The 23529-nt window shown below is 36.2% G+C and overlaps 1 protein-coding gene across 3 annotated transcripts in view; it reads right to left on the reverse strand.

The window, feature by feature from the left end:
• LOC105484357 (solute carrier family 36 member 4) overlaps window positions 1-23529 on the reverse strand; it is a 96310-nt gene that overhangs the window by 12959 nt on the left and 59822 nt on the right. For all 3 annotated transcript variants that reach the window (XM_011745889.2, XM_071075449.1, XM_011745890.3), the window contains exons 7-9: window positions 11087-11314; window positions 8950-9048; window positions 5392-5561 (exon numbers count right to left, since the gene is read on the reverse strand). In XM_011745889.2, coding sequence (XP_011744191.1) covers window positions 5392-5561; window positions 8950-9048; window positions 11087-11314 — 497 coding nt within the window. The remainder of the gene's footprint in view (window positions 1-5391; window positions 5562-8949; window positions 9049-11086; window positions 11315-23529) is intronic.

Consider the following 23529-nt stretch of genomic DNA (forward strand, 5'->3'; position numbering starts at 1 on the left):
GAATTTTAAAATAGTTTTTTCTAGTTCTGTGAAGAATGTCAATGGCAGTTTAATAGGAATAGCATTAGATCTATAAATTGCTTTGGGCAGTGTGGCCATTTTGATATTGATTCTTTCTATCCATGAGCATGGAATGTTGTTCCATTTGTTTGTGTCGTCTCTGATTTCTCTGAGCAGTGTTTTGTAATTCTTGTTGTAGAGATCTTTCACCTCCCTGGTTAGCTGTATCCCTAGGTATTTTATTCTTTATGTGGCACTTGTGAATTGGGGCAACACAATGCCATCCACAATTGCCACATAAAGATTTGGCTCTCAGCTTGACTGTTATTGGCATATAGAAATGTTGACTTTTTTGCACACTGATTTTGTAGCTTGAGACTTTGCTGAAGTTGCTTATCAGCTTCAGAAACCTTTGGGCTTACTAGGGGTTTTCTAGATATGGGATCACGTCATCTGAAAACAAGGATAGTTTGCAGATCTTGCAGTTCTTCCTATTTTGATGCCCTTTGTTTCTTTCTCTTGCCTGATTGCTCTGGCCAAGACTTCCAATACTACGTTGAATTGGCGTGGTGAGAGTAGTAAGGATTATAAACAGTCTCTAAACTATGGCCAAGCAAGAAGAGATTCAATAAGTATTCTGCTATAACATATTTATCATACAAGAAGAAGAAGAAATTTAAAAGCTTAGTAAAAATAGATTTGAGAATACACAGCACCATTAGGAAGGAAAGAACTCCATAGAGCTAACAACATTTAAAACTTAATTTTAAAAATTAGCTAAGGATGTATTTCTCAGCTTGAGGCTTAAAGGCTAAACACAAATGGTCAAGTTACTGAATATATACAACATAACTGAAAGACTTGAGTTTCCTATACTCTGATATGTAACTGTGGATAATTAAACAAATATTCTTGTTAGTTTATTAGTTTAACAAAAGGACATTCCTTTTTCTTAATTGTCTTTTCACTTATATGTTTTTAAAATGTGATTAATAATATATTTAGTATTTTTTAAAATAAAAATACATCATTTTGCATATAAGTACTATTACTTTTTTACTGACAAAATAAAGTTACATCAGCTAAGAATCTGGTTATTATTAATATCATTAATTATATGCAAATATTACTATTTGGTGTTACAAAGAGTAAAAATGGGAAATAAAATGGTATGGATCTTTTAGAAGTTGGTATATCTACTAATGAACCAAAGAATAGCTATATAGAAATAAGAGGGCATCTTTAAAAAGTACCACAGTTTAATACGAACTGTTTCACCCCTACTACTTTTCTGTTTCAAGAACCCACTTATTTCTATGTTTGGAATCTATATTTTCAATCACTCTAAACTATTTTTCTCTACTTAACTTTTGTATAGATATTATCACAACCTTTTCTTCATTTGGGTTTTAAGCAGCAACTATTTGGCTTCTTTTGTACTACGTTTTAGAAATGAAGAAAGTTGAAAGGAAAAATCTACCCAGTAAACCCTCTTTCTAAAGAAAACTAACCTTTCTTAAAGTCACAAGAATTTGTTTTGAGGGTATAAAAAACATCAAACAACTTTAAACAACACTTAGTGTACATTAAATGGTCTTTTCAAACTCCTCGCTGCCAAAGATCCTGAGAGCTACAGACTGTTTCATTCTTCTCTGTATATCCCTTCAATGCACTTAGTATTAACAGGTGATTGATACTTATTAAATATTAATTATCAAAATAGATACGGATAGGTAATTCTTAGAAACTACAACCATTTAACATGACAAATATTAATAGCACTTCAAAGAATAAAATTATTTATGCTTGGAAACAAAATCTATTATAATGATAGTAAAGAATTTAATACCTTAATAAAGGACAGAAATGTATTTTTAATAATTATTTTTCAGCCAATATATTGAATCAGATTATAGGGAGAAAACAACTTAATGTTCCAGTGAAAATATCAGTTTTGAAAACATAGATTATCAAAATTAATAATGCTTTTACTCTTTTCCCCACAGTGGCTAATAAGTCAATCTTCAGGTATGAATAACTTTAAATTTTTTAAAAACCAACTTGGGAAATGAGTTGTTGACTGCTTCTCTGTCTCTCACGGTTGAATACAGAAGCTACCCTTGGAAATAACGTGGTAAGTCACTTTCCCTCTTGGATCCTTCATGAGGCTCAGGTTGAGAATCTTGAGGATTTAACTCTGTCAAGAAGTCATCTTAATTGAGAACTATCTGCTATCCTTGCCAAGAGCCTCATCTTACTCTAGGCTAAAAAATAAGACAACTATGGTTATGTATCATTCATCACTAGATTGAATGCCTTGAACTAGTAAAACCTTTAAAATACATTCTTTCCTTCAAAAGCTAAATGCAATACATGTACAGTATTGCTCATAACTAATTTTCAAAGATGACAGTTCACAAAAATTAAGCGTAATAATAACTTGGAGCTTCTCTAATCCATACTGCTTTATCCTATGGCCTCTTTCAAATTCAATCTTTTCTTGCAGAAATAACCATAATATACTCTGAGACTTTGTCAATTTGTACCAAAAGCCCTTTATAGCTTTTCATAGCTAGTAACCATTAGTTCTCTAGGATACTCTTATAACAGTCATTGGCTTTCATACTCCGCCAATAGAGTACATTGCACAATCTCTAACTTCCGAGGCCTCTCATGTGAAGCACAGGAAAGAAGTGAGAGACTCATATATAGTATATTAAAAAAGAAATATTAGATATAATCCCTTAATTATTCTAGTCCAAACTTCTCACTTTATCGAATGCCATGACTGTAAAAAGACAAGCAACTCTTCTCTTGTATCCCTCAGTTGTGACTATCATTTTAATTGTCCCACAATGGCAGAGTCCACACAGAAACAGACTATAGGCTGCATAAGGCATATCTCCACAGTGCAAAGACATCAACCAACGCAAGTTCTCTAAAGGGAAATATTTATCTTGACTGGCTTTCCTGTTTTTTCCAGATTTTTGTTGTTTCTTAGGATACTTGTACTAGGGTTTCCTCTAATGAAAAGTGGTATCTAGCTAGACGTCCTTGAATAGAAACTATGATCTAATGGTCCCTTTTAAATAAAGAGTCTCAACTAGTTCCATTCTAATTGGAAAGTCACAGCAATTAGAAATAAGGTCAGATGTACAAAGGGGCTGTGGGAAAAGGGAAGGATTAATTTGAGCTACTGCAGGGACAGTGTCACCCTCCAAGGTTGAGTTGTGAATACCAAAAGCATCCTGTCTTATTCTTGCCCACTATTTCTGCACCACATTCTTATGTGCCTGGGAATACAAACCTTTCAATGTGAATGTGTGCACACTCCCACTTCAGAACCTTCCCCCCTAAAATATTCTTACTTGCTTTTGTAAATAAGACCAGGAAAGAATTCTGACATTACTTCCATGTACATTTTATATTTGACATTAAAAATAGCTGTCAAATTTATTTCTAAAATGATTATTTTTAAGACTTAGTCAAAATATTATTATTAGTAGTAGTATTATTGAGACAAAATGTCTCTCTGTTTCCCAGGCTGGAGCGCAATGGTACCATCACAGCTCACTGGATAATCAACCTCCCGGGCTCAAGTGATCCTCCCACATCAGCCTCCCAAATAGGTGCGATTACAGGCTTGGGCCACCATGCATGGCTAATTTTTAAATTTTGTGTAGAGTTGGAGTTTCACTATGTTATGCACGCTAGTCTCAAACTTCTGGCCTCAAGTGATCCTCCCACCTTTTCCTCCCAAAGCACTGGGATTCCAGACATAAGCCACCATACCTGGCTCAAAATATTACTCTAAATAAGGAAAAAAAAAATCATTCTATTTTCCAAACATTGTATGGTATTTGAAAAGATGAACTTACTACCATATTTTTTAGCTTGATTCTCTTATAATAAGCTGTTAGGCTTCTAGTTCATTAAGCTTCTAGTTTCATATTATAAAAAAGAAACCAAAAAACACATTTAAAGGGAACAAAATTATATAGTTAACTATAAAGAGTTAATAAAATAAATGCTAAATAACCATATATCTTATTTGTAATTATGACTCTACTTTGAAATATATTTATAACATTTGAAACATGTTTCCATCTTGAAATACATTTATGTTAAAGTAAAATTGTAATAAAAAATACAGACACATCACATGTGTGCCCCTTGTGCAATCTGGAAACTATCCCAGGTACATTTGCTCTATCATAAATGGCTTCCTACAAACATTTGTCCTAGCAACATTTTTGACTCCAATGCCCAGGATTCAAATGACTACTAAATGACAAATTCTCACCAGGAGGCCAGTCAGAAGATATAATTCCTGCTGTTGTTGCTTTTTCACTAATATTTTAAGACATTTAAGATTACACAGACTTTTTTTATCCAAGTAGCTAATGTAGTAATGTGACAATAATTCAGTCAGCAATTCTGAATTTATTCTTTGCATATGTGAAAACTAAGGAGTTATCTTCCATCTTGTAAACAAGGAAGTAAGTCTGCATGGTAATCACTGTCACTATCTTTGAAAATTTTTCAAAGACAAACCTCTGGAAAAAGGAAAAATCATATACATATAATGCTTCATTTAGCAGGATATGGTCCCAATACTAAAGAGAACATTAAGATGACGTACCATTTTGTTTTATTATTTATAATGTGTCCCGACTGTGTTCTGAAAGGAGTTGGACAATACACACTATGAAGCTGACCAAAATAGCAAGTATGATGTAATCTATTATTCTATCAGGAACCCTGATGGTTTGGGTTTTTTTGGCAATAAGGACAGGTATTAATTTTTTTATTAAAATGTGTCCATATGAAAATAATCCCTGTTCTACTCTTATACTTGACTTGGATTTGGAATAACCTCCAATTTTAAACATTTTTTTAAAAAATCCCAGAAGAACCCTAAATTCATATTTACTCTCCTCCGAAGAGTATGAAAAAATTCCAGATTGCACAAAATAAATAAATCACAGTAATTTTTTTTTTTTTTTTTTTTGAGACAGAATTTTGCTCTTGTCACCCAGGCTGGATTGCAATGTCGCAATCTCGGCTCACTGCAACCTCCGCCTCCCGGGTTCAAGCGATTCTCCTGCCTCAGCCTCCTGAGTAGCTGGGATTATAAGCACCTGCCACCACGCCCAGCTAATTTTTGTATTTGTAGTACAGACGGGGTTTCACCATGTTGGCCAGGCTGGTCTCAAACTCCTGACCTCAGATGATCCACCCACCTCTGCTTCCCAAAGTGATGGGATTCCAGGAAATCACAGTAAAAATTTTAAACGTTTAAACCATAAATCCAAGAACATGCCTTTATCATCAAACAGTGGTACATTATAAAATATATAAACCAATATTGACAAATTCATATACACCTACCATACGTCTTGGGGAAGATTTAAAGTTATGCTGCCTTTGATTTCATCACGGAAACACATATATCCTAAAGTAGCTAATGTTACATACACAGTCGTAACAATCCCCATGCCAATATTCAACGCTTGAGGGAAACGCTTTGATTCTTTCATTTGGTTTTCCAGTGGAAGGACCTAAGAAAAGAATACAATTCTTTTTTTTTTTAAGGGAATAAAAGTATTTACAAATAACAGTGTCTCTTACACACAAATTGGTTATTTACAGGCTATCTGCAAATTTTTTTCCTTTACAACACATATAATTGTTGAAGTACACTTCCATTGCTATATATTTATGCCACCTATTTTAAAATTCTTAAAAAGATTTAAACTCATCTCTTGGCAGGCAAACCTGCTAGTTGGTTTTAATAACCTTTTTATTTTGGGATAATTTTAGATTTACAGAAAAGTTACAAAGATAACACAGATATCTCCCATATACCCCGACCCAGTTTCTCTTACCATTAACTTTTTATATTACCATAGTACATTTGTGACAACTAAAAACCAACATTGGTACATCACTACTAACTAAACTGCAAATTTCATTTGGATTTCATTAGTTTTTCCATTAATATTCTTTTTCTGTCCCAGAGTTCCATCCAGGATACCCACAGTGCATTTTGTCACCATGCCTCCTGTCTGTGATAGTTTCTCAATCTTTGCTTGTTGTTCATTATCTTGCCAGTTTTAAGGAGCACTGGTTTGGTATTTTACATAATGCCCCTCTATTTAGGCTTGTCTGAGGTTTTTCTCATGACTGGTATTGTAGGTTTTAGAGAAGGATAACATAGGTGAAGTGCCTGTCTCATCACACGTTATTAACATGATTTATCACTGGTGAAGTTAATTTTCATCACTTGGTTAAGGTAATGTTTGTCAGGTTGCTCTATTATACAGTTACTTTTCTTCCCTCTCATCATACTCTGTTCACTGAAAGCAAGTCCCTAAATCCAGCCCATTCTCTGGGGAGTAGGAGGGGGATTAGTTACATTGCCTGGAGGGAGGAGGATTTCTAGGAATCTCATGTATGTATGTATGTATGTATGTATGTATGTATGTATGCATGCATGCATATTAGCATGGCCTTATGTATATTTTTTAAAACATTGAATTATAATCCAATATTCTGTTATTTGTTTCGTTACTCATATTATTCCACCTTTGGCCATTGTAAATTTCATCAGGTTGGCTTCTGTTTCCCTTTGACATGCCTCCATTCTTTCGTTTCTTGAACATATTCTTACCTTCTGACACTACAAGATGCTTTAGCCTCATCTTGTATTTCCTTGCTTCAGCCCTAAAATCAGCCATTTCTCCAAAGAACTTTGATTCTCTTGTAGAATGGTATTTAGAAATGAAGATCTGGTATTTAGAAATCAAGATCTGGGTGTGTGCTTATTGCTACTGGGGTGTCACTACTTGCAGCCCCTCTCAGGAGACAGAACTAGGAAGTATATGCATGTATACTAACCCATGTATACACACATATCTGTAACCGGTTTTACATCTACCCACCTGTATCTACTGTCAAATTCTGTAAAACTAATGATTTTTATTTTATTGAAAAAGAACCTTTAAAGAAAATAAGAAAAGGCTGACTGAAAAGTCAAGTTTTTAAGGCAAATCTTCAGAGACTGTAACCATAAAATTAGGCCATATAGTGAAATAGCTAAGTAATAATAATAGCAAGTATTTACTGGAGTGTTTATGATATGCCAGGTATAATTCTAAAAGCTTTGCATGCAGCATCTTATGCAATCCTCACAATAACTCTATGAGATGATAAATCTAGTATTTTTTCCACTTTTCAGTCAGTCAGTTCCAGATGGAAACATTAACTGTTAATAGCAGTAAGAAGGCAGAGAACAGTTTGGATGCTCTGGAGATAATCCAGACAGGAAATACGGGCAGTGGCCAGGAATGGTGTCAGTGCAGCTAGAAAGGGAGAAAGAGAAAGAAATGAACATTTCCTGAGGCCTTCTCTGTGTCACACAGCATTAGAATTGTTTTATGTATAGTCTCCTTTATGGAATGAATTTGAGAAATATTAAAGAAGACTTAACATGCCTTAATCATTGATTGAAATAGGGAACCAAGAACAAAGTAAAAGGAATCACTCCAGTGTTTCAAGTTTAAGCAACTGAAGATAAAACTAAAAGAAAAAGGAAATGAGAAAGTAAAGCTGGTTTTGGGTGAGAAAATATGTGTCAGACTTTGGAATTGTTGAATTTGAGATTCAGAGGAAATGTCAATAGTTAACCAGTGCTCATCAGTTAAAGACAGACATAAAAATCTGCAGTTATGTTTGCAACAGCAATAATTGTAGCTGTGAAAATTTGTAAGAATTTGGGAGAATTATCTGAAGGAGAATTCACAGAGAGCAGAAACCCAAGTAAAATGGTATAAAATTTTATTATAGATCTATTTTGTCTGGGGTTAATATAAATAGATGTTTACAAATGGTTTTGCTCCCATACCTACCATCAGACTATGAAACATAAACTATGGAGCAAAGCAGACAGCAAGACTCTTATTTTCCCCAAGTCTACAAATGTTAGGCTTTAACTGGGAGCTACCTGCATGGAAATATTTAATATCTTAGAATCCTCAGAATCGTTGGAGTGTCTCTTAGTATTAGCTTTATAACATTGTTTCTCAAAACAAACATTATGGCTGGGCGCGGTGGCTCAAGCCTGTAATCCCAGCACTTTGGGAGGCTGAGACGGGCGGATCACGAGGTCAGGAGATCGAGACCATCCTGGCTAACATGGTGAAACCCTGTCTCTACTAAAAAAATACAAAAAAAAAAAAAACTAGCTGGGCGAGGTGGCAGGCGCCTGTAGTCCCAGCTACTCGGGAGGCTGAGGCAGGAGAATGTCTAAACCCAGGAGGCAGAGCTTGCAGTGAGCTGAGATCCGGCCACTGCACTCCAGCCTGGGCAACAGAGTGAGACTCTGTCTCAAAAAAAAAACAAAAAAACAAAAAAACAAACATTATATTCATAAAACTACAGGGAGAATTTATATCCAACTCTTCTTATATAGCAGTGATTCTGCAACTATTCCGATTCCCTTCAAATAATGCCATCTATAAAATATGCTTCAGATGTGCCTGAGTATGTGGGATATAGGTTTTTTTTTAAACTGGCCTTGAGTCAATAATTTTTGAAGCCAGGTGACATTTACATAGGAGTTCATTATACTACTTTCTAAATTTTGTATAGGTTTGAAATTTTCCACAATAAAATGTTAAAAATGATCTGGCTAATTTATTCATTTTATAGACAAAGAAAAAGAGAAGTAGAGAGCCTAAGTGGTATGTCTAACATTAAGCTCCTTGTTAGTGGAAGGACTAAACTATAATTCTAATCTATCACACCAAATTGGAAATCATGTTCTAGAAATAAAGAAAATTGAAATAAAAAAGAAAAATATGCAATTTTAAATATAGCTAGGCTATATAAATCATTGTGTTGAATTAAGATTTTAAATAATAATAATAATAATAACTAAATTCTTACCACTCCTATGCCTTCAAAAGCAAATACAGCAGTACCAAAAAAGAGTAGGTATTTCTTCCAGCCAGCTACTATTGGAAGGTTGTGGGGATCCGGCATGTTCTAAAGAAAGGAAGAAAAAAAGAAGACCAGTTACATCTTTACTTATTCTAAATAATTTAAAATTGAAAGAAAAATCATGTAATTTTGAGCTTCACCACAGCAAATGTGTTATAAAAGTGACTAATTTTTTCAATGAACACTTAAAGCACCCTATGTTAAATGTAGCCAAGCTGTTAGGATTTCACTGCCAAAAGCAACTGTTTCCCTTATGCCCATACATTCCATCTGAGCAAAATGCTCCTGACTATCTGCTTCCACCTGCAAGTCCCAGGCTGTGCACACTAGGTGTGGCTCCTGCCACAACAGGAAATACATAAGCACATTCAAGTTCTAAGCTGAGAGCCATACAGTCAAGTTATCAACCACTGCTGCTGGTGCCCAATAGAAATTCATTCTCCACTCTATTTTCATTGCTCTTTCAGTTCTCTAAGATGCCTGGCTCCTGACACTGGCTTTCTACCTTATAGCTCTGCTGCTGCCTAGAACAGGTTTCCTTCTTGTTTCAGTGCTTACATTTGATCTGATGGTTGTCATTATCCTTATTGTTTGAATATATATGTCCTGACTCTGGCTTTGATTGCTTGGTCCTGACTCACAGGCTTATTCCAACTCTCATCATCTGGACAAAGTGCACATTAGCTCTAAATAGCCACTTCTTCCAGATACCCCAAGTCTGGTCCCTACTCTCCTTACCATCTTACATTCTCTGCTTTGCCTGATTGGAAGTAGAATTCAAGGCCAAGTAAAAAGGATGAACAAAGCAACTGAAGTGTGAAAGCTCAAGGATAATTTGGGGAACAGAGAGGTCTAGGACATCTGAAGCATAGATAGAATTGTGTGATATAATGGTGATACATGACTAAAACCATACACACTGGGTTTAGAATGAAAGGGTATTACAATGTTTGGCTCATTCAACACTAAACTATTACCTAAGGCAAGCAGGATGCTATTTCTCTTCTCTAAACAGCAGCTCATGCTGTTTCTTCTATTTTGGGAACCTCCTTTTTGGCTTAACTGACTCTTACATGTTTAGCTAAGGGGCCACGAACTCCGGAAAGCCTACAGGAACTTCCTGTATGTTTCCTCCCACTCAGTGCTGTAAGAGAAACTACAGGTTTTGAAATTCAAAGAGGAAGGAAATGAAACACAGATCCATAGTAAGAATTTTTAATAAACTGCTAAAGAAGATTTTACAACAATTACCTTGGAAATAATATATAAGATTAATTAGATCAGAAGTGACTAGAGCAGGGATTCTCAACCTTCTTTTGGTCTTTGGCACCCTTGCAGGATGAAAGCTACATAACTGCTCAACAGCAAAACACATACATACAAACAGAAATACTAAATCTTGCAAACTATTTTAAGGAATTTGAAGAATCCCTGAATCTCAACAATGGATTATTTTAAGGAAACTGGGTTAAGAATCCCCTGACTATGGACAATGAAATCAGTTGAGGTAATTGCATATATTTCAGATAAAGGGATTACAGACTAGTGTAGTGGCAGTGGATTGAAGCAGTGGCAGTAAATAAAAGTTCAGAAGGGAAAGGAAATTACAGAACTGCATATATATATATACACACACACACACACACACACACATAATGCATCTCTTGTGATTGGCTTAAATCACAAGATTTAAAGAATAATACATTTAATGAGTATTTTAAAGAATAATACATTTAATGAGTACCTGCTTTCAATGTTTGGCACTGTACTAAGAACACAATCCTAAATCTCAAAATAACTCTAATAGAGTAGGTATTACTATCTTCTGAAGCACTGTCACAAAGCCCAGAAGCGTATTTACTGAGATTCAAGATCTGACCACAAAGCCTGTTTAATCTCTATATCATATACTTTTCTAACTCAACAGCATCCCCCTAGAAGAAATCAGCATCTACTGATTGTACACTGTGTGCCACATATGAAGTAGGGGTCTTTACATATCATTACTTTTACCGCTACAGTAAACAAAAATTTTACTTATATAAGAAAGATAAGAACTTAGTTAAAAACATTTTATACTTACCCTGACAACATACTGGTAAATTATCACAAGACTGACAGTCATGGAAACGTTGGCAAGGAATGAAAGTACAAATAGATTCTTTAGTTCACGAATGAAGACCAAAAGAATTATAAATGGAAGAAAGCAAAGCATATATATCCTTAGGTCAACACTTCTTCTCTCACATGGATTTGATGAATTGGTACTATTCGAAATAAACACTTTACTCTCCAGGAATCCTTCATGAACCTATATAGGATTACCAGGAGAATAAAGAAGGGCAAAAACTTCCATCAATTTACAACCATAGAACACATGTACAAAGAAAATTACAATCTATACACTTCACAATAAATTGCTATATTTTAAAATATTTACATTTACATTTTTTCAAGATACTCTGGTTTCCTAGAAACATATGTATCAAATATAAGGATAACTGACATAAAATAATCTTGAAAGGTAATTTCTTTTATCATACTGTAACCATAAAGTTCATTAGAAAATTATAACGATAGATTTGCTAATGTATTCTGAAGCTTTGTCACTATCATGCTCATGATACCTCCAAAGGCTCAAGTATCTCTTTTCGAGATCATCAAATTTGGGACCATGCTTGTCTAGGATGGCCACTGAGTATTCTCCTCTAGCTTATTTTCTTCAGCTAGGAAACAAGCTCCAATTATCTCTCAAAAATGTAGTCAGAGCAAAATTTTAAAATTATAGCCTAACCTTAAAACTCTTATAAAGCAATTATTTATAAATTATCATCACTATCAATAAATATTTATTAAAAATCCACTACATTCATGCATGGCCATATGGTAGACAGTACATAAATTTTTGCTACAGCAAAAAACTTCTACAAGATAAATCAACTTTATAATAAAATTTATTCAGCCACTCCTATAACCCAATTTTCAGATTTCAAAACAAATGTGATTTACAGACTCCATATATTAAGAACTATCTGTGATCCAATTAATCACATAATGCTACTTACTAAAATAGAAATGAAATTATAGAGGACTCTAGAAACAGTCTTAAAAATTTACAGCAGAGGCAGATCATACTATAACTTGAATACCAGTGAAAACTTATTTGCCCCCAAACAGTGTACCCTCCTTCGAACACATCAATATTGTCGAGTCTCTGGATACACACATTCTAAAAATTCTTAAGACCTTGTAATAATAATAGCTAGTGTTTTTTGAGTACATTCTTTGTATCAGATACTGAACTACATGCTTTATATACAATATCTCACTTAATCCTCAAAATGACTCTCTAAAGCAGGTGGTAATATTAATCCCAATTTATAGTTGAGCAACCTGAGGCTTAGAGAAATATTTTTTTTAAATCTTGTGTAATGTCAAGCCAGTAAGTGGTGGTTCTAGGATTCAAACCCAGGCCTGTGACTCTAGAATTAGCCTGGCCAAAATACTGCAACCCAGAAAGGAGGGCCCTGCCCAAGCAGCCACCTGGTCTCCACTCTTACATATCTCTCTCTAAATGTAGTAATTAAGAGGCCAACAAATCAGAAGATTAAAACAAATTTCTGATATGATTAACAATTTAAGTGTTTCTTCTACTTTAATTTTACATGTGTAATCTACCATAAGTAATGTTTAGTGTCAGCATAAATGTACACATCATCTTAGACTGTAGAGAATATATCTATTAGATTTTTGCCCTATACAGGCAATTTATAACTTATACTGGACTAACAGACTTTCAAGTTACATCATGCACCATTTAAGAAATGCACAGCACATGACTATCTTGTAACTGACCATCAAAACTTTACATTTTCTTTTATGTAATTTAAAATAAAAGCAAAATTGGGGATTTACATTCCTTGGTTTTTACAAACATTTGATTGTTGATTTAATGTTCTAGTAATTAAATTATTTAGAGACAAATATTTGTTATGAAAGCAGTATCTCCAATAATTAGATTAGATAATGATCAAAGTAAAGCTCTAATAAGGCTAGCTGGCAAGAGAAAAGCAGTTATATAACCAGTATTTTAAAGGGTTGTTTTAATTATTATTAGGTGCTTTGGAATTTAAAATTAATTCTATCACAAATATAGTATTTTAGCACTTTTGGCAAAAAAGTGGTTATAAAAATTCTGAGGATTAAAAAAATAAAATAAGAATGTAGATACATACCTAGAGCAAGATTCAGGTAAACATTTGAGTCCTTTGGTGCCCTCTAGAGACAGAGATTGGCTATCTAATAGGACTTCCTATGATCTCACATGTTTACCAAAATGTAAAACACTGAAATAAACATTATAAAATAAAATTACTAAATTCAGTTGTTTCCATTTGAGCTCAAATTTACTAAAATCCACCACTTATTAAGTTTTCAATGATCCTGTAATTTAATAGTTAAAATTCCAGCGGCAGATTATGTTTGTCAGTAAAGCCAAATGCAGAATTACAGTTATAGTACCCTACATTTGTATAATGTTTTACATTTTACAAAGGCTTTCATAAACCTTTTGTCAGCTGAGCCTCACAATAAGTTTATGAGAAACAAGGGCATATTTTGTTACTATTCCCATTTTACAAATAAGGAAACTGATGCTAGACCACAGGGATAAGGGGGTTTTGCTCAATGTGTGAGTTAAAACTGAGAAAGCAGAGATTTGAACTCCTATTCTACAATCAATGATCTTTGATATTGCTACACTTTTTATTTGTAATACTGTATTCCTTCCCCATTCTCCAAGCCCACATACCACTATTTTATCTATATGAGATTTTCTAGAGTATCTTAGAGTAAGAACAGACAGGAACAACATAACCATTATGGACTAGACTCATCAGAAGCACTAGGGTTCTTTATCCCCTACTGATTGTGCATAGACGTAATGGGACCAAGAATAGTCCTGTGGCAGTTACATAGCAGGTTTCTACATTTGTGTGGCAACTAAACCCTTAATTTTGGGGGTTAATAAAATACATTTAAATTTCATGTACATTAAAGGGAGGGTAACAATCCTATGGTTTTTAACTATAACAATAAGTAGCAATTGGTAAGGTTTAATCAACTAGTGTGTCTATGATTGTATAAAGATATCAAATGTAAAAGAACACCTCTGTAGAGAGGGAAAATCTCTGATCTCATGCTGCTTCAGTGACCGTCTCAACTACTTTCTCAAGCCTGACTGCCTTTTTTTTTTCCATGTTACTCTTTATGATTCAAAAGGACTTTTACCTTTCTATCTACAGCAAGCATTCTCCTTACCTCCAGAGAATCACTTTTTCTACCTGATCTTCTTAAGACATGTGCAAAGTTAAACTTTTCCATTCAACCTGAGAAGTAACTGATAATATTTCATAGGAGAAAGTCACCAATTCTAAGCTTATAAACATTTATTTTATCCACCGTATCTACTCTTTATGTCATACAAACACACTCACAGCTAAAATCCAACAAGACAATGTCCCGTGGGGTGATGAACAATTAACATACTGGATGTGACAGAGATCTAGGTTTCAACCTAATTCCATATGACTTATGGCACACTACTCATATTTTGTGAGACTGCTTTTTCATTCATAAAATGAGCATAGTACTTACTTTACAGAGTAGTTATAAAGATTAAATAATGTATATCATGGTTTGTAAATATAAAATTATAAGGCATTACTAACATTATTCTTAAATTCAAACAGAGCTTGTAACTCCTTTAGAAGATAGGTATTAGAAAAGACACAGTACTACCATGTTGCACAACCCTAGAAAGGCATAATTTCCATCATATTATATATAAATGACTGGTAAGATGGTATGTCTTATAACTTCTTGTTAATAAAAAGCCTCTTAATGGGGTTAGGAGTCCTAGGAAAATGCAATTTGTAGAATTAAGTATTTGTAAAATCAAAAGGATGTCATCTATAACAAGTAATGCTAATGGAAGGACTGATGCTTTATTTTGATAAACAAAAGAGTATAAACAGGACTCTAACTCTAATTACTGTTACTCTTTTCTATGTCCTCTACATCTCCCATGGCTACTTGCTCTCGCTAAGACCTTTCACTCTATTCTGTAGTCACAATACATATGAGGGAACACCAGTGTCTGATGGTTTAGATTACAGATTTTTCTACCAGAAACTGTGTATAAGAACTTAATTATTGGCAAATATCTAGTAAAAGATAGAAGAAATAGTTTAAAAGGACATTTTGGAAAAAAAATAATAAAATGAGGGTAGAAAGAAAAACTACAGAATTTATTGGGACTCTCTGATGCAGACAGCATCTAAAAGTACTCTCCTGGCTAAAACTGTCAGCAGTTACAACACTAATCTCTTGATACCATTCCCTTTTTTAAAAACATTTTATTATTTTATTTTTCCATACATTATTGGGGTACAGGTGGTAGTTACATGAGTAAGTTCTTTACTGGTGATTTGTGAGATCCTGGTGCACCCATCAACAAAGCAGTATACACTACACCATATTTGTTGTCTTTTATCCCTTGTCCCCTCCCACTCTTCCCCCCAAGTCCCCAAAGTCCACTGTATCATTCTTATGCCTTTGTGTCCTCATAGCTTAGCTCCCACATATCAGTGAGAACATACAATGTTTGGTTTTCCATTCCTGAGTTACTTCACTTAGAATAATAGTCTCCAATCTCATCCAAATGCTATTAATTCATTCCTTTTTATGGCTGAGTAGTACTCCATCACATATATATATATATATGATGGATATATATATGATGATATATATATCACAGTTTCTTTATCCACTCGTTGGTCGATGGGCATTTGAGCTGCTTCCACAATTTTGCAATTGTGAATTGTGCTGCTATAAACATGCGTGTGCAAGTATCTTTTTAGAATAATGACTTATTTTCTTCTGGGTAGATACCCAGTAGTGGGAATGCTGGATCAAATGGTAGTTCTACTTTCAGTTCTTTAAGGAATCTCCACACTGTTTTCCATAGCGGCTGTACTAGTTTACATTCCCACCAGAAGTGTAGAAGTGTTTCCTGATCACTGCGTCCACACAAACATCTACTATATTTTTAATTTTTTGATTATGGCCATTATGCAGGAATAAGGTGGTATCGCATTGTGGTTTTGATTTGCATTTCCCTGATCATTAGTGATTCTGAGCATTTTTTCATGTTTGTTGGCCATTTGTATGTCTTCTTTTGAGAACTGTCTATTCATGTCCTTAGCCCAGTTTTTGATGCAGCTGTTTTTTTTCTTCCTGATTTGTTTGCGTTCATTGTAGATTCTGGATATTAATTCTTTGTCAGATGTATAGATTGTGAAGATTTTCTCCCACTCTGTGGGTTGTCTGTTTACTGACTGTTTCTTTTTCTGTGCAAAAGCTCTTTAGTTTAATTAGGTCCCAGCTATTTATCTTTGTTTTTATTGCATTTGCTTTTGGGTTTTTGGTCATGAAATCCTTGAGTAAGCCAATGTTTGGAAGGGTTTCTTCAATGTTATCTTCCAGAATTTTTATACTTTCAGGTCTTAAGTCCTTAATCCATCTTGCGTTGATTTTTGTATAAGGTGACAGATGAAGATCCAGTTTCATTCTCCTACATGTGGCAAGCCAATTATCCCAGTACCATGTGTTGAAAAGGGTGTCCTTTTCCCATTTTTTGTTTTTGTTTGCTTTGTTGAAGATCAGTTGACCGTAAGTATTTGGCTTTATTTCTGGGTTCTCTATTCTGTTCCATTGGTCTATATACCTATTTTTATACCAGTACCACACTCTTTTGATGACTACGGCTTTATAGGATAGTTTGAAATCAGGTAGTGTGATGCCTCCAGATTTGTTATTCTTGCTTAGTCTTGCTTTGGCTATGAAGGCTCTTTTTTAGTTCAATATCAATTTTAGAATTGTTTTTTCTAACTCTGTGAAGAATGGTGGTGGTATTTTGATGGGGATTGCATTGAATTTGTAGACTGCTTTTGGCAGTATGGTCATTTTCACAATATGATTCTACCCATCCACATATATGGGATGTGCTTCCATTTGTTTTTGTTTTCTATGATTTCTTTCAGCAGTGTTTTGTAGTTTTCCTTGTAGGGGTCTTTTGACTCTTTGGTTAGGTATATTCCTAAGTAGTTTAATTTTTTTTTTTTTTTTTTGCTTAAGTTACAATTTTTATTGTACATTATTTTATTGTTCCTCATAGGTTAACTCAGACTGAGGAGGAGAGGTTGGAACAACAAATACCTGGAGAGTGATAACTGTGTTAGGTGCTATCCTGTGTGTTTGCAGGTCTTTTGTTTTGCTTTGTTTTTTGTTTTTTTTAATTATACTTTAAGTTCTAGGGTACATGTGCACAACGTGCAGGCTTGTTACATATGCATATATGTGCCACATTGGTGTGCTGCACCCATTAACTCGTCATTTACATTAGGTATATCTCCTAATGCTATCCCTCCCCACTCCCCCAACCCCACAACAGGCCCCAGTGTGTGATGTTCCCTACCCTGTGTCCAAGTGTTCTTATTGTTCAATTCCCACCTATGAGTGAGAACATGTGGTGTTTGACTTTCTGTCCTTGCAATAGTTTGCTCAGAATGATGGTTTCCAGCTTCATCCATGTCCCTACAAAGGACATGAACTCATCCTTTTTTATGGCTGCATAGTATTCCATGGTGTATTTGTGCCACATTTTCTTAATCCAGTCTATCGCTGATGGACATAAGGGTGGGTTCCAAGTCTTTGCTATTGTCAATACTGCCGCAATAAACATATGTGTGCATGTGTCTTTATAGCAATGATTTACAATCCTTTGGGTATATACCCAGTAATGGGATGGCTGGGTCACATGGCATTTCTAGTTCTAGATCCTTCAGGAATTGCCACACTGTCTTCCACAATGGTTGAACTAGTTTACAGTCCCACCAACAGTGTAAAAGTGTTCCCATTTCTTCACATCCTCTCCAGCACATGTTGTTTCCTGACTTTTTAATGATCGTCATCCTAACTGGGATGAGACAGTATCTCACTGTGGTTTTGATATGCATTTCTTTGATAGCCAGTGATGATGAGCATTTTTTCATGTGCCTGTTGGCTGCATAAATGTCTTCTTTTGAGAAGTGTCTGTTCATATCCTTCACCAACTTTCTGATGGGTTTGATTTTTTCTGGTCAATTTGTTTAAGTTCTTTGTAGATTCTGGATATTAGCCCTTTGTCAGATGGGTAGATTGTAAAAATTTTCTCCCACTCTGTAGGTTGCCTGTTCACTCTGATGGTAGTTTCTTTTGTTCTGTAGAACCTCTTTGGTTTAATTAGATTCCATTTGTCAATTATTGCTTTTGTTGCCATTGCTTTTGGTGTTTTAGTCATGAAGTCCTTGCCCATGCCTATGGCCTGAATGGTATTGCCTAGGTTTTCTTCTAGGGTTTTTATGGTTTTAGGTCTAACATTTAATCCTTTAATCTATCTTGAATTAACTTTTGTATGAAGTGTAAGGAAGGGATCCAGTTTCAGCTTTCTATACATGACTAGCCAATTTTCCCAGCACCATTTATTAAATAGGGAATCCTTTCCCCATTTCTTGTTTTTGTCAGGTTTGTCAAAGATCTGATGGTTGTAGATGTGTGGTATTATTTCTGAGGGCTATGTTCTGTTCCATTGGTCTATATCTCTGTTTTGGTACCAGTACCATGCTGTTTTGGTTACTGTAGCCTTGTACTATAGTTTGAAGTCAGGTAGCATGATGCCTCCAGCTTTGTTCTTTTGACTTAGGATTGTCTTGCAATGTAGGCTTTTGGTTCCATATGAACTTTAAAGTATTTTTTTCCAATTCTGTGAAGAATGTCATTGGTAGCTTGATGGGGACGGCATTGAATCTACAAATTACTGTGGGCAGTATGGCCATTTTCATGATATTGATTCTTCCTATCCATGAGCATGGAATGTTCTTCCATTTGTTTGTGCCCTCTTTTATTTCGCTGAGCAGTGGTTTGTAGTTCTCCCTGAAGAGGTCCTTCACATCACTTGTAAGTTGGATTCCTAGGTATTTTATTCTCTTTGAAGCAACTGTGAATGAGAGTTCACTCATGATTTGGCTGTCTGTGTTTTTGTTATTGGTGTATAGGAATGCCTGTGATTTTTGTACATTGATTTTGTATCCTGAGACTGCTGAAGTTGCTTATCAGCTTAAGGAGATTTTGTTCTGAAACAAAGAGGTTTTCTAAATATACAATCATGTCATCTGCAAACAGGGACAATTTGACTTCTTCTTTTCCTAATTGAATACCCTTTATTTCTTTCTCCTGCCTGATTGCCCTGACTAGAACTTCCAACACTATGTTGAATAGGAGTGGTGAGAGAGGGCATCCCCGTCTTGTGCCAGTTTTCAGAGGGAATGCTTCCAGTTTTTCCCCATTCAGTGTGATACTGGCTGTAGGTTTGTCATAAATAGCTCTTACTATTTTGAGGTATGTCCCAGAGGTACAAAGAGGAGCTGCTACTATTCCTTCTGAACTCATTGTGGTTTTGATTTGCATTTCTCTGGTGGTCTGGTGGTGACAAAATCTCTCTGCATTTGCTTGTCTGTAAAGGATTTTATTTCTCCTTCACTTATGAAGCTTGGTTTGGCTGGATACGAAATTTTGGGTTGAATATTCTTTTCTTTAAGAATGTTGAATATTGGCCCCCACTCTCTTCTGGCTTGTAGAGTTTCTGCCGAAAGATCCACTGTTCGTCTGATGAGCTTCCCTTTGTGGATAAGCTGACCTCTCTCTCTGGCTGCCCTTAATATTTTTTCTTTCATTTCAACTTTGGTGAATCTGACAATTATGTGTCTTGGAGTTGCTCTTCTTGAGGAGTACCTTTGTGGCGTTCTCTGTATTTCCTGAATTTGAATGTTGGCCTGCCTTGCTAGGTTGGGGAAGTTCTCCTGGATAATATCCTGAAGTGTTTTCCAATTTGGTTCCATTCTCCCTGTCACTTTCAGGTACACCAATCAGACGTAGATTTGGTCTTTTCACATAGTCCAATACTTCTTGGAGGCTTTGTTCATTTCTTTTTACTCTTTTTTCTCTAAACTTCTCTTCTCACTTCATTTCATTCATTTGATCTTCAATCACTGATACCCTTTCTTCCACTTGATCAAATAGGCTACTGAAGCTTGTGCATGCATCATGTAGTGCCCATGCCATGGTTTTCAGCTCCATCAGGTCATTTAAGGTCTTCTCTACACTACTTATTCTAGTTAGCCATTTGTCTAATCTTTTTTCAAGGTTTTTTAGCTTCTTTGCGATGGGTTCAAACATCCTCCTTTAGCTCAGAGAAGTCTGTTACTACCGATCGTCTGAAGCCTTCTTCTCTCAACTTGTCAATTCTCCATCCAGCTTTGTTCCGTTGCTGGCAAGCAGCTGCATTCCTTTGGTCTTTGATGATGGTGACGTACAGATGGGGTTTTGGTATCAATGTCCTTTCCATTCGTTAGTTTTCCTTCTAACAGTCAGGACCCTCAGCTGCAGGTCTGCTGGAGTTTACTGGAGGTCCACTCCAGACCCTGTTTGCCTGGGTATCACTAGCAGAGGCTGCAGAACAACAAATATTGCAGAACGGCAGATGTTGCTGCCTGATCCTTCCTCTGGAAACTTCGTCTCAGACGGGCACCCAGCTGTATGAGGTGTCAGTCAGCCCCCACTGGGAGATGTCTCCCAGTTAGGCTACTCGGGGGTCAGGGACCCACTTGAGGAGGCAGTCTGTCCATTCTCAGATCTCAAACTCCATGTTCGGAGAACCACTACTCTCTTCAAAGCTGTCAGATGGGGACGTTTAAGTCTGCAGAAGTTTCTGCTGCCTTTTGTTCAGCTATGCCCTGTCCCTAGAGGTGCAGTCTACAGAGGCAGGCAGCCCTCCTTGACCTGCAGTTGGCTTCACCTAGTTTGAGCTTCCCCGCTGCTTTGTTTACCCACTCAAGCCTCAGCAATGGTGGACACCCCTCCCCCAGCCTTGCTGCCACCTTGCAGTTCGATCTCAGACTGCTGTGCTAGCAGTGAGCAAGGCTCTGTGGGCATGGGACCCTCCAAGCCAGGCACGGGATATAATCTCCTAGTGTGCCGTTTGCTAAGATGTTGGAAAAGTGCAGTATTAGGATGAGAGTGTCCCAATTTTCCAGGTACCATCTGTCATGGCTTCCCTTGGCTAGGAAAGGGAATTTCCCAATACCCTGTGCTTCCCAGGTGAGGCGATGCCCTGCCCTGCTTTGGCTCACACTCCATGGGCTGCATCCACTGTCCAACAAGCCCCAGTGAGATGAACCCGGTACCTCAATTGGAAATGCAGGAATCACCCATCTTCTGCGTCGCTCACACTGGGAGCTGTAGACTGGAGCTGTTCCTATTCAGCCATCTTGGAACCAGCAAGTAGTTTAATTTTTTTTGCGGCTTTTGTAAAAGGAAAAGGGGTTGAGTTCCTGATTTGATTCTCCACTTGGTCACTGTTGGTTTATAAGAAGAGCTACTGATTTGTGTACATTAATCTTGTATCCAGAAACTTTGCTGAATTATTTTATCAGTCACAGAACATACCATAATGTAATAAAAGCCATCTATGACAAACCCACAGCCAACGTAATACTGAATGGGGAAAAGTTTAAAGCATTCCCTCTGAGAACTGGGGCAAGACAAGGATGCCCACTCTCACCACTCCTCTTCAACATAGTACTGGAAGTCCTAGCCAGAGCAATCAGACAAGAGAAAGAAATAAAGGGCATCCAAATTGGTAAAGAGGAAGTCAAACTGTCCCTGTTTGTTGATGATATGATCACTTACCTTGAAAACCCTAAGGACACCATTCCTTTTATAGACACAGGAAAATGGCTGTGAAAGTGAGAAACCAAGCTAAAACAATCATGTAGGTGCTGAAAGAGAAAAGTTGACAGAGAAAATGGGAAAAATGGGTGTTTGCACAGGGTGGGAGCAAGAAAAGTAGCAGAGACCATCACTGCAGAAATCAAACAAAAGGATTAAACCCTTTCAGTCCAGAAAGTTTTACTGACACTTGTGCAATCAACCAGGTACAGCACGAGGTCTGAGAAATAAAGACATGAAAAAGGTATAATCTCTCCCAGTACAAGGAGTTCATTTTCCTTCAGAGCCAATAACCATACTGGGTACTGATAAGCCAGGCACTCTTAGATGCTAGTTTACAGTGATGAACACAAGGGATATGGGAGTCCCTTCCTTCATGGGGCTTGCTGTCTACTGGTGAAAAATAACTTGTAAATTAACTTCAGTACAGCATGATCAAGGCTATTTTAAAAAGTGACACAGAAGGCCGGGCACAGTGGCTCAAGCCTGCAATCCCAGCACTTTGGGAGGCCGAGACAGGCGGATTACGAGGTCAGGAGATCAAGACCATCCTGGCTAACACGGTGAAACCCCATCTCTACTAAAAAATAAAAACAACTAGCCAGGCGAGGTGGCAGGCACCTGTAGTCCCAGCTACTCGGGAGGCTGAGGCAGGAGAATGGCAAAAACCCGGGAGGCAGAGCTTGCAGTGAGCTGAGATCCGGCCACTGCACTCCAGCCTGGGCGACAGAGCGAGACTCCGTCTCAAAAAAAAAAAAAAAAAAAAAAAAAAGTGACACAAAAGCCACGAGAAAAACCAATAAATTCTGGCAAGAGATAAAGAAAAGGAAAGCATGGAAGGAACAGTTAAGCAAGGTTTCACAGAACAGGTACATTTAAGTTTCCAGACATTTAAGGTTCCAGATATAAACAAAGCTTTTCTAGATGCTGAGACATGGTACACTGGAAAGAAAACTGACCAGAAATCCAAGCCCCAATTCCTAACTAGCTATGAATTCTTTTATAAAAGAGGGTTTGACTCAATGACTTCTTCCAACACAAAAATCTAAGTGAATGGCTCAAATACAGCATATAGGGATAGTCTAAATCAGAGGTTAACAAACTACGGTCTGTAGGCTACCTATATTTGCAAATAAAATTTTACCTTAATACAGCCATATCTATTTGTTTACATATTGTTGCCTATGGTTGAACTGAGTAGTTACAACAGAGACCATATGGCCTGCAAAGCAGAAAATACTTTTTATCTGGCCCTCTATAGAAACAGTTTGCCAATTCTCAGTGAAATGAAGCATAGTCTATACTTAGAAAAGAGAGTCAAGTACACACAAATGCACAAGAACCCACACAAACATAGGTTCTTTAGAAAACATACTTCATCATTTTGCATAAAAATATCTAGAAGACAATCCTATATATTACTATGTAAAATGTTTACTGTACCATGGACATGTGGATAATTAATAAACATTACTGATTAAAATAATGATTAAAGAAGAGCAGAGGATAACGTAGGAATAATGATACCAGTCATAAAGAAAAGTGCTTTATAGTATTGTTTTGATGGAGGGATTTTTTATTTCAGTGCTTTCCACATTTGTCCAAATACACTGTCAATCTCTTCCAAGACTGCACACCACT

The sequence above is a fragment of the Macaca nemestrina genome, chromosome 12 (assembly GCF_043159975.1).
Source record: "Macaca nemestrina isolate mMacNem1 chromosome 12, mMacNem.hap1, whole genome shotgun sequence".
Classification (NCBI taxonomy): Eukaryota; Metazoa; Chordata; class Mammalia; order Primates; family Cercopithecidae; genus Macaca; species Macaca nemestrina.